Genomic DNA, 12,604 nt, shown 5'->3' with positions numbered 1-12,604 from the left:
TCTATTTGAAGAGAATTAAATTCTCTATTTGAAGAGAATTAAATTCTCTTTTATAAGAGAATTAAATTCTCTTTTTTTAAGAGAATTAAATTCTCTTTTATAAGAGAATTAAATTCTCTTTTTTAAGACAATTAAATTCTCTTTTTTAAGAGAATTAAATTCTCTTTTTGAAGAGAGATAAAATTCTCTTTTTGAAGAAAACTTTCGATTACACAAATAGTAAGTCTCTGAATGAGAATTTTCGATAAAGTTTAGTTTTTAAAGAGAATTTCTCTTTTTAAATAGAATTTTCGATTAAATACTAATTTTGAAGAGAATTTTCGTTGAAATTCTCTTTCTGAAGTGAATTCAATTTTCTTTTTAAAGAAAACTTTCGATTAAATAATTTTTTATATAGAAAATGTTTGATCAATCTAATTGATCTAATTATACTGCTGTAGTTCTTGTTCAGATTCTTTTTCGGTAAATTCAGAGAATTTTTGTTTAAAATTATCCTTCTATGTTAAATGCCATTTCGATAAAATGCCGCAAATTTTAAACGATTTTTTTAAATATATTATCTTTTTTATTTTCAGGTAAGAAATCGAAAGAAATTTAAGACTGAAATTGTAACTCTCTTAAAGGTAAGGTGGACTTTTTCGAAATCGAATACATGATTGAATTCATTCAAATTATTTCAATGTTAAGTAACACAGTCAAAACTTGGTAATAACTTACCTTACAACATACTTTATAATATCTACTACATACCGTCTTGATTACATAGAAGTAGTTTAATAATGTCTTATTAGTAATGAGGCATATAGAAAGCTTAATTTATTCATAAGACATTTTAATAGCGATGATTAGTTTTTTTCATTTGATTTTGATTTATTTATTTATTCTTTATTTAAGTGATTACTTGTAAGGGTTTCTGGTAGGTGATTGTTACCAATTAAAATACTAAATATTTCGATTTAAAATTTTTTATTATCATTTTATTCAAATATCATCTCTCCCCATTATTAATACTATAAAGCACTTTTGTGTGTGTGTATGATTTTTTTTTCTCTTAAGAAAGTTAATTTAGTTAATTTCAAAAAAAATTATCAAACGTAACCACTGGATTCTAGTTTTAAGGCTGCATCATAGGTGGGTAGACCAGTTTTATCAATAATTTTACTCATATCCAAACTAATGATGCCATTCTCATTGATACAATCCAAATTTATGGTTACCGAGGCTGGTGTTGAAGCAGTAGAGGCGGAAGTGGAGGTGGCAACTGTGTTGGGATTGTGTGGGTTCGTGATCGCCGTTGCGGCTGAAGTAGATGGCAAGGAATCTTCTAAAATATCATTATTATTGTTATTATTAGTGGGGTCTTGATTTGTTGTTGTTGTTGTTGTTGTTGTTGATTGCCTTGCTGTTGCTATTGCACAATTGGCATTAGCATCAGTTGTTGTGTTGTCGTCTTCTCTATTATGTATTAGTTCAGGAACACTTATTTCCACCTGTTGCAATGATGTTTCTATCTCTTCTCCATTATCCTGTTGTGTATTTAGTTTTTGATAATGATTTTGTTGTTTAAATTTTCTTTTTGTATTCGCACAAGAACATTGTTGTTCTATATCATTATCATTGTCATCGTGTTCATCCTCCATATCGGCTGCCTCATTGTCCTCTGTCTCATTCCCATATTCATTTGCATTTTGTTGTTGTTTTTCATTTAAATTATTTGCTAAATTATCGTTATTATTTAAATTATTTTGTGTGCTTTCACTGTTTCTCTCCTGGCCATTAGTGGTCGACTGTTCTTCTGCTAAGGCACCTGCCAGTGTATCTAAATTACTTTCCATTGAAATGGAGAGTATTGAATCATTATCATAACGAAATTTACCACATAAGGGACAGCCACGCCTATAGTAGTTTTGTTTAAGATAACGACTGCCAAATGTTTCGGGTGTATTCGATTTGGAGGTATTATAACCCTGCGATAGTTTGCGGGCATTCATGGCTAAAGTAGGTGAACTAGTTGAAGCTGTTGTTGAGGCACGCGATTCGCTGGTTAAATGAGCAGATCTAGCTGCTAAAGCTGCTGCTGCCGCATTCCACATATTTTCCACTTCGGCTCGTTGTAGTGAACAGCAGGATTGAGCCTGCAACACTTTTTTCATATTCAATTGACTCAATTGGTTGGGACCAACATTTCGTTGTTGTTGCTGCTGTTTGTTGCGTAAATAGCTTACACTTGCACGATTGTTGGTGGGAGTTGTGGTGGCTACGGTTAAGGCATTTGTCATATTACCATTGACATCATTATAGTTTAGTAGAGGATCTATGGGAGAATGACTGGTAGCTGTCCTAATATTAGCATCGGATGAAGCCAAAGAATTAATTTCCATGCCACTTATAATAGATCCTCCAACACCCAAGACTCCGCCCAGTGCACTCACTCTACCCTGTATTATGGAACTAACATCTAATGATGATCTATAGCCAGGAGGTGGTGAATTATTTGTTGGCAATTGTTGTTGCAACAATTGTTGCTGCATCAATAATTGCTGTTGATGTTGTTGTATTAGCAATTGTTGTTGCTCTTGCATTGCTACCACAGCATCGTAAGATGGTGGTGGTTCGTGGTGCAGTGCTGGTATTGTCGCCAAACCATCCATAGAATCGCCCACAAAGAGACCGGATGTTTCGTAGCACTGGAAATGGAAGAAAAAAGAAGGAAAATTAGGTTCATAAAAAACAAGTAAATATTCAAATGTAATCTTAATACTCATTAACCTTGAAATTATAGAATCTCTATGGGAGTGATCTTAAAATTGATCGAACAACATTTTAAATTATCAAACGCAACCACTAGACTGTGATTCGGAGGTCACATCGTTTTTGAAAAGATCTGTTATATCATATCCAAACTAATGATGTCATTCTCTTTGATGTTATTCACATTATCGCGGTAGTTCTCTACTCGCAAACATACAAATAGTTTCGAAGAGATGCCGTTTTGAACAGACTCGTTAGACCTGGTTCACACTAGGAAACTTTTGTTGAGAAACTTTTTCTTAATTCTCTTTTGAAATTTCCTTAATGTCCACACATAGAAACTTTTGTTTTAAAAACTACGTATTAATTGCATTGATTTGTTGTTGTACGAATGAGAAGAATAACAAAACAAAACAATTTTCCGAGTACGAGAAACTCCCTACCGCGAGAGAGATGAATGATATTCTTTCTCTTTCTCTCTTACGCAAAATCAAAAGTTTCCCAAAAAAAGTTTCCTAGTGCGGACCGGCAGTTAGAGGTGTTGTGTTGGATACAACCTGTAGCCGTTAAATATGTCAGAAGATCGTTAACTCAGCAAGGTTTGATACTGTTACCAAGTCATCTATTTTTCTTGGTGACTGCGGTGAGTCATTTGCACATAAGATGAACGTTTCTCTTTCCTCTCTGTTATTGCAACTGTTACATTATTCATTGAAGGAGTGTCGACTTTACTTGTCTACCAGAACTCAATATCTAGTTATTATAGCAAAGGAATTTCGATATGCCTTGCTGTCTAGTAAGTTGTATACATTTTCCACGAAAGAGGACAAAAATAAAGGTGGTACTAAGGAGTGAGATCGAAAAATTCTTAACACACGTTTTTCATTACATTTTTCAACCAAAGTATTATTTGATTTTTTTTTTTATCAAGTTACCTTTGAAAAACATGTCAGTTATTATGTGTAATGTCAATTATATTAATTTTTTTGTTCATCTGATTAAAATGAGTGACCAGAAAAAAATTTATTAAATATTTTCAACTAAACCCAACTTGGTCTTACAAAAAGTTGGCCAAGCATACAAAGGTCTGCCGTCAAACTGTTTCCAATGTTATTAAACAGTACCGGGAGAACTTGTCAGTTGATAGAAAACCTGGTTCAGGTAGAAGGAATGGTCCACATGATGTTTCTAAAGCCAAAAAAATAGAGCTCCCAACACATCCGGTTGGAAAGCAGCTCGGTTAGCTCAGTGCTCGGACTATTTGGTACGAAAAGTTAAAGCTAATGCAGGTTTAAAAACATACAAGGCTCAAAAAGTTCCTGACAGGAACGCTGCTAAAAATTTAGAGGCCAAAAACAGAGCACGGAATTTGAAGTCAAGTTTTATAAAAAAAATATTCTTGCTGCATAATGGATGACGAAACGTATGTTCTGGCAGATTTTTCGCAACTTCCAGGTCAAAAGTTTTATGTTGCTGATGCTCGAGGGAATGTTGAAGAAAAGTTTAGGACCCAAAAGCAGACAAAATTTCCCAGAAAGTTCTTGGTATGGCAAGCAATATGCAGTTGCGGCAAAAGAAGCCAATCATTTATTACAACGGGCTCTATAAATACCGAAATTTACATCAAGGCTGCTTCCATTCATAAGACTTCATAATGTGTCCACTTATTTTTGGCCTGACTTGGCATCCTGTCACTATGGTAAACAAGCCCTTCAGTGGTACAAGAGCAATAATGTGGTATTTGTACCAAGAGAGGCAAATCCTCCAAACTGCCCGGAACGAAGGCCAGTGGAGAGATATTGGGCTCTTGTTAAAAGAGAATTGAAGAGTACAAAAAAGGTGTCCAAATTTTAAACGGAGATGGACTACATGTTCGAGCAAAGTGACAGAAAGCACTATAAAAACGTTAATGGAAGGGTTTCCGAAAAGGGTTCAAAATTTCATCACTAGTGATTAAAATTATAAAAATATTTTTTTTTGTAAATTGTAATAATAATAATAATAATAATAATAATAATAATAATTTGAATCAAATAAAAAAAATAAAGCTGTAAGTTTAGTGGTTTCTTTTTTATAAACATATATGTATGTTAAGAATTTTTCGATCTCACTCCTTAATGCTTTTAAGATATCCAAACAGGGCCCGTTCATCTGTCTGTTCATTACCATTGTAGTCTCTATGAACATTCAATCAAAATAGGATAATGTCAAACAGACAACCCAGCCCTTATAGATCCTTCTTGCATTTTCTGTTTAATGTTAAAGTGATAGTATAGGAGTTTAATGAAATAAATGACGCTTGGCTATTCCAATATTGCCTCCAGAGCCCTTCAGACTGTCGGTAATACAAATATTTCAGACAGTAAGTTACAAAGTGGATTTTTCGATGAAAGAGGTACACATTATCCTGATCGCTAAGAATGTGCTATGGTTATTCCATTTATTTTTGGTCTTTTTGGAGAAAAAAATCTAAAGATATACATTTTAATAGTTCACAGAGGATTTGTTCTTAAATTCGCATTGAAGATATCCTAATAGGACACCGAAAACCACCTGCTCATTGCTATTTCACTCTAAATTACACAGAATCCAACTTAGCTACCATAGACACCCAGTCTTGACAGATCGTCCTTACATTGTCTGTAGACGCTAAAAGATTCTTATTCCAAATTCTTCACGAAAACCAAAAGTACCGATTTTTAAATCAGTTCTATGGAATCTGGTGTTAAAGACATTCATCAATTCCTTCTGGAAGGCATTCTGATTCGGTAAATGTTATCAAAGTTTGTATTTGAAGATTAGAAAGTTAGTTCAAGACTTACGGAAGTGAAGGTTTACAATACTTAATGTCCAATATTCAGACGCTACAGGCAGGTAGAGATAATCTTTATATGAAGCTCTATAGGAAAGAGATGAAGAACTATAGTTCTCATATTCCTAATATCGGGTGAAGATATTTTATTTGCGCTTAAAAATAAGCAAAGTTTCGGTAATAAGTTGCCTACGGGCAACTGGGAGATTACTTAGATTCTGGGATGAAAACCTAATTCAGGAGAATAAAATGTCAGTTAATGATCTGATGATGTATGCGTCTTGTCAAAAGCTGCTACTGAACAACTTTGGTATTAATTCCAAATATTGGCAAAAAACATTTTTAAATTTTTTTTCTGAGGGCCAAGAACGATACCCGATCCTAAAGAGAGATCGCCCTGCATTGATAAAAAAATAGTTTTCAAATAGGGCAAGGTCTGGACTATAAGACAATTGAGGCAAAACTTCCCAATTACGTTTTTCTAATTAGTTTTTAACAGGTATTGCAATATTTGATTGACAGTTGTCATGCCCCCCGGGGCCATGTTACCTTGGCGAGACCTCCGCCTTGGTGTTATTGCAATCCCGGTGTATAAAGAGGTGACCAATACCTCTAGTCTGACCGGGACTGAAAAATTGTGGCCAGTTGCCCGTAGACTATGTCCTGGCTGGTCAGTGGCTGTGGTTTAAACACAAATTCGCGGGGAGAGTAAGTGTCGATTGGACATTACAATTTGGCAATTCTTCGGCCAAGTCTCAGTAGAATTCGATGCAGTCAGATATCATTATATATAGTCCATTTTGGTGCCACCAAAAACAAATTTGATGTCGTTTCTGCTGGTTAAACAGGCTTTACATACGACATCCTACACTCGCAAGGGATCCATTCTTTCCAGAAGGAAAGAGTTTAGAAACAAACACATAAAAAGTTTCCTTTTCAGCAAGGGTCAATATTCTTTGCTTCTTCTTAACTTTTGCGTGTAGAAATATTAAAACACAAGTATTACATCCGCAATCCTATACATTTTGCAAACAAAAATATGCTATACTTTATATAAACAAATAAACTCCTAACAGTAGGCATTATTACAACCAAACATATTACTTTAAGAAATAACAACGTTTTACAAATTAAGCCTATAAATATACAAAACTTTTTCACGCATTTTTTTAATTCTTTATACGGAAACACTTAAAGTGAAACCATTTAACTGCAGCAGTAGTTAAGTAATTTATATTAAACCTTTGTTAACGGACTCATCCCCACCTTTCAGTACCAATTACTTTCACTCCATAATCTGACAACTTTAATAAAGTTTTATGAACTCTTTTTTAAGTGTCAACAAGTGCTACAATAAGAAATTTGTATAATTTTACTGGTCAACAACTGGGGTGGGGGTGGAGGCAAGAAAATGAAATGAGTTTCTTTTGTCACACTTCTCTCTGTGATTTCTTACAATACAAAATAAAATTTATTTCTTTCTTACATTCTCATAATCATAATAAATGTGACATTAAGATGTTAACAAGAATAATTCGCTGAAACAAATAAATGAACAGAAAAAAAGTCAACAAACGAAACAAGTTGAGGAGTTTTTATTTATTCGTTTGTCAACGAAATGTTTTTAAATATAAACGGAAGGAAATGAAAAGACACTCAAAAACTTCCTGTAGCGCAGGAAAATCAAGTGTAAAATAAATATGTAATTGTTGTTGACATTTTTATTCTCTGTTCTGTTGGTTTTCTCTTTTTTTACAGTTTTCATTTTTATGCTCATAATAATCATTTTCACTTCGCAATTCGCATTTTTGTTTCAACTTTGTATGCAATTAGACGAGTGAAGCGTTAAATTGGGGTTAAACATGTAGACAATAATAATAATAACAGCAACAACAAGAACATCTATAACAGTAGCAGCAACAACAATAATAAACTAAGTGTTAAGTAGAGAACATAAATATGTTTTGCAGCATAATTTTAGGCTGTATTTGCAAATAGAAATATATTGCAGAGAAGTTTATTTGCAAGTTTATAGCAGAGATGGAAAATTTAGTACTGTTAAACAACTTTTAGTACTTTTTGAAATCTAAACATTACGCAGTGTACTATGGACTAGCCTATACATTATTCTTTGGACTATAGATTAGTCTATAGCTTCGATCGATCTATAGTTGAGACTTTTCAGTACAATAGAACAGTCAATAGTCGAGACTATAGATCAGTTTATAGTCGAGACTATAGATTAGTTAATAGTCGAGACTATAGATCAGTCTATAGTCAAGACTATAGATCAGTCTATAGTCGAGACTATAGATCAGTCTATAGTCGAGACTATAGATTAGTCAATAGTCGAGACTATAGATCAGTCTATAGTCGAGACTATAGATCAGTCTATAGTCGAGACTTTAGATTAGTCAATAGTCGAGACTATAGATCAGTCTATAGTCGAGACTATAGATCAGTCTATAGTCGACACCACAGATCAGTCTATAGTCGAGACCATAGATCAGTCTATAGTCGAGACTATAGATCAGTCTATAGTCGAGACTATAGATCAGTCTATAGTCGAGAATATAGATCAGTCTATAGTCGAGACTATAGATCAGTCTATAGTCGAGACTATAGATCAGTCTATAGTCAAGACTAAAAATCAGTCTATAGTCAAGACTATAGATCAGTCTATAGTCGAGACTATAAATCAGTCTATAGTCGAGACTATAGATCAGTCTATAGTCGAGACTATAGATCAGTCTATAGTCGAGACTATAGATCAGTCTATAGTCGAGACTATAGATCAGTCTATAGTCGAGACTATAGATCAGTCTATAGTCGAGACTATAGATCAGTCTATAGTCGAGACTATAGATCAGTCTATAGTCGAGACTATAGATCAGTCTATAGTCGAGACTATAGATCAGTCTATATTCGAGACTATAGATCAGTCTATATTCGAGACTATAGATCAGTCTATATTCGAGACTATAGATCAGTCTATAGTCGAGACTATAGATCAGTCTGTAGTCGAGACTATAGATCAGTCTGTAGTCGAGACTATAGATCAGTCTGTAGTCAAGACTTTATAGTCGAGACTATAAATCAAATCAGTCTCTAGTAGAATTTATAGATCAGTCCAAAGTCAAGACTATAGATAAGTCTACTGTCTGGATAATAGATCAATCTATAATCGAATATTTGTTTAAGTAGAGACTATATTAGTTTATAGTTGATTCTATAGATCAGTTTATGGTAGAATATAAAGAACGCCTCATATTTTAAAGAAAAATCATAAAGAATATTGGAATCCATAGTATTTCGTTATTTGATTAATTATTTTAATAACAACTTTTTTCTCTGAAAATAGTCTAGGAAACTAAGGAAAGCAAAATTGCGATATGAATCGTAAAAAAACAAAACATTTAGAAAATATTTTTCACAGCATTATTATACTGCCCACTTTTAGAACCATAAGTTTATAATTCATTATTTCAAAATAAGCAAATACACTATCTGACTCTTTCTCACTTGTCACACTTGACTACAATTAAATACACTTTATTTCATTTAAATACTGTACTCACCTGTTCCACACTATAAATTTCCATATTTGGATCATTTTCCAACCACTGACGTTGTTGTCGATACGCGGCTTCAGTACGTTTTTTAATGTTGCGATGACAACAGTAACAGACAACACACAAAATGGTGGTAATCAATGTTAACATGGCACTAAAAATAGAAGGAAAATGATTATGAATAATAATAATAATGAAAAAAAAAAAAACAATAAATACATTCTAAGGAGTGAGATCGAAAAATTCTTAACATACATATATGTTTATAAAAAAGAAACCACTAAACTTACAGCTTTATTTTTTTTTTATTTGATTCAAATTATTATTACAATTTACAAAAAAAAATATTTTTATAGTTTTAATCACTAGTGATGAAATTTTGAACCCTTTTCGGAAACCCTTCCATTAACGTTTTTATAGTGCTTTCTGTCACTTTGCTCGAACACGTAGTCCATCTCCGTTTAAAATCTACCACACTTTTGGACACCTTTTTTGTACTCTTCAATTCTCTTTTAACAAGAGCCCAATATCTCTTCACTGGCCTTAGCTCCGGGCAGTTTGGAGGAATTGCCTCTCTTGGTACAAATACCACATTATTGTTCTGGTACCACTCAAGGGCTTGTTTACCAGGATGCCAAGTCAGGCCAAAAATAAGTGGACACATTATGAAGTCTTATGAGTGGAAGCAGCCTTTTTTGTAAACATTCCTTGATGTAAATTTCGGTATTTATAGAGCCCGTTGTAACAAATGATTGGCTTCTTTTGTCGCAACTGCATATTGCTTGCCATACCAAGAACTTTCTGGGAAATTTTGTCTGCTATTGGGTCCTAAACTTTTCTTCAACATTCCCTCGAGCATCAGCAACATAAAACTTTTGACCTGGAAGTTGCGAAAAATCTGCCAGAACATACGTTTCGTCATCCATTATGCAGCAAGAATATTTTTTTATAAAACTTGACTTCAATTTCCGTGCTCTGTTTTTGGCCTCTAAATTTTTAGCAGCGTTCCTGTCAGGAACTTTTTGAGCCTTGTATGTTTTTAAACCTGCATTAACTTTAACTTTTCGTACCAAATAGTCCGAGCACTGAGCTAACCGAGCTGCTTTCCTACCGGATGTGTTGGGAGCTCTTTTGAAAATGCGTTCTATTTTTTTGGCTTTAGAAACATCATGTGGACCATTCCTTCTACCTGAACCAGGTTTTCTATCAACTGACAAGTTCTCCCGGTACTGTTTAATAACATTGGAAACAGTTTGACCTCAGACCTTTGTATGCTTGGCCAACTTTTTGTAAGACCAAGTTGGGTTTAGTTGAAAATATTTAATAATTTCAATACGCACTTTTTTCTGGTCACTCATTTTAATCAGATTAACAAAAAAATTAATATAATTGACATTACATATAATAACTGACATGTTTTTCAAAGGTAACTTGATCAAAAAAAAAAAAAATCAAATAATACTTTGGTTGAAAAATGTAATGAAAAACGTGTGTTAAGAATTTTTCGATCTCACTCCTTAAACGAATCCCAGAAGTATGTATTATAAAACATTTTTTTAACTAAAAAAATATTAAGTTATAAAACAAATTAAAAAAATATATTTCTAAATAGTGAAATAAATTTAAAAATAAACATATCAAATAAGTGGCAACACAATATAAAAAATTTATATAAAAATCGATTTTTTTTTTTGTAACAATGAAAAAGAAAAATTAATTAAAACAAATAAAAGAAACGGAAACAAGCGTAACAATTGAAAATAAAAAGAAAAATGTCACTTAAACGTTTTGCCATGTTGGCAGCAATATCATATCAAAATCAGCAAAATTATAATAACAATAATAACAACAACAGTAACAACACTAATTACAATAATAACAACAAAAATAGCACTAATAATAATAATGAAACTCAAACAACATTTGTAACCAAAACTACAACTGAATCAACTGCAACAAAAATTATAAATAGTAACAAATCAACATTAATACAATTAAAACAACAACAGCAGCAGCAACAACATTCACAGCAAATAATTGCAGCAACAACATCAAAATCTTCTTTATTAACTCCATCAATACATCATAATGATAAAGTAAATACTACCACGACGATACACCGAAATGATCACCATCATCATGAAAGTGATGACACAAGTAATGGTATCACCGATGAGGACTGCTCGTCCAATTATAGCAGTGAAAGTAGTGAATCTTTAGATTTTAGTCAACACCCCTTACCCTCTGAACGTCAGCCTTCTAATACTTATACCAGTACAACTTATTATGGCAGCGGTTTTGGTGTCTTTCATCAACAAAATATACGTTCTAATGGTGGTGGTATTGCCCTGATAACTGGCAGTAGTTCTAGTAATGGTCTCGGCAGTGGATCTTATTCGAATGGCATCAATAATAATGTAAATTTATTGCTGGGAGGGTGAGTTTGGAAAACTTTACATAAAAATAAAACAATTTTCTACAAAATCGTAATTTTGTATTTATTATGAAATCTATAGTCTGGACTATAGATTAGTCTTAAGTCTGGACTATAGATTAGTCGATAGTATGGATTAGTCTATAATCTGGACTACAGATTAGTCTATACTCTAGACTACATATTAGTCTATAGTCTAGACTACAGATTAGTCTATAGTCAGGACTACAGATTAGTCTATAGTCTGGGCTATAGATTAGTCTATAGTCTGGACTCTAGATTAGTCTGCAGTTTGGACTATAGATGTCTACAGTCTGGACTATAGATTAGTCTATAGTCTAGAATACAAATTAGTTTATAGTCTGTACTATAGATTACTCTATAGTACAGACTATAAACTAATCTATAGTCTAACTATAGATTAGTCTATAGTCTAACTATAGATTAGTCTATAGTCTGGACTATAGATTACTCTATAGTCTGGACTATAGATTAGTCTATAGTCTGGACTATAGATTAGTCTATAGTCTGGACTATAGATTAGTCTATAGTCTGGACTATTGATTAGTCTATAGTCTGGACTATAGATTAGTCTATAGTCTGGACTATAGATTAGTCTATAGTCTGGACTATAGATTAGTCTATAGTCTGGACTATAGATTAGTCTATAGTCTGGACTACAGATTAGTCTATAGTCTGGACTACAGATTAGTCTATAGTCTGGACTATAGATTAGGCTATAGTCTGGACTACAGATTAGTCTATAGTCTGGACTATAGATTAGTCTATAGTATGGACTATAGATTAGTCTATAGTATGGACTATAGATTAGTCTATAGTCTGGACTATAGATTAGTCTTTAGTCTGGACTATAAATTAGTCTTTAGTCTGGACTATAGATTATTCAATAGTCTGACTATCGATTAGTCAATAGTCTGGACTATAGATTAGTCCATAGTCTGGACTACAGATTAGTCTATAGTCCTGACAATAAATAAGTCTTTAGTCTGGACTATAGATTAGTCTATAGTCCTG

General features: G+C 33.0%; 1 protein-coding gene across 1 annotated transcript; it reads right to left on the bottom strand.

The window, feature by feature from the left end:
• Nucleotides 1-949: 949 nt before the first annotated feature.
• Nucleotides 950-9,285, bottom strand: LOC111684842 (putative uncharacterized protein DDB_G0289963). Its single transcript, XM_023447056.2, has 2 exons — nt 9,142-9,285; nt 950-2,687 (listed from the first exon to the last, which is right to left on the bottom strand). The coding sequence occupies exons 1-2, from the start codon at nt 9,283-9,285 to the stop codon at nt 1,089-1,091; spliced, it is 1,743 nt and encodes a 580-aa protein (XP_023302824.2). The 3' UTR covers nt 950-1,088.
• Between the last annotated feature and the right edge of the window lie 3,319 nt (nt 9,286-12,604).

Source organism: Lucilia cuprina, chromosome 6 (assembly GCF_022045245.1).
Source record: "Lucilia cuprina isolate Lc7/37 chromosome 6, ASM2204524v1, whole genome shotgun sequence".
Lineage (NCBI taxonomy): Eukaryota > Metazoa > Arthropoda > Insecta > Diptera > Calliphoridae > Lucilia > Lucilia cuprina.
This window is presented reverse-complemented; position numbering and strand designations above follow the sequence as displayed.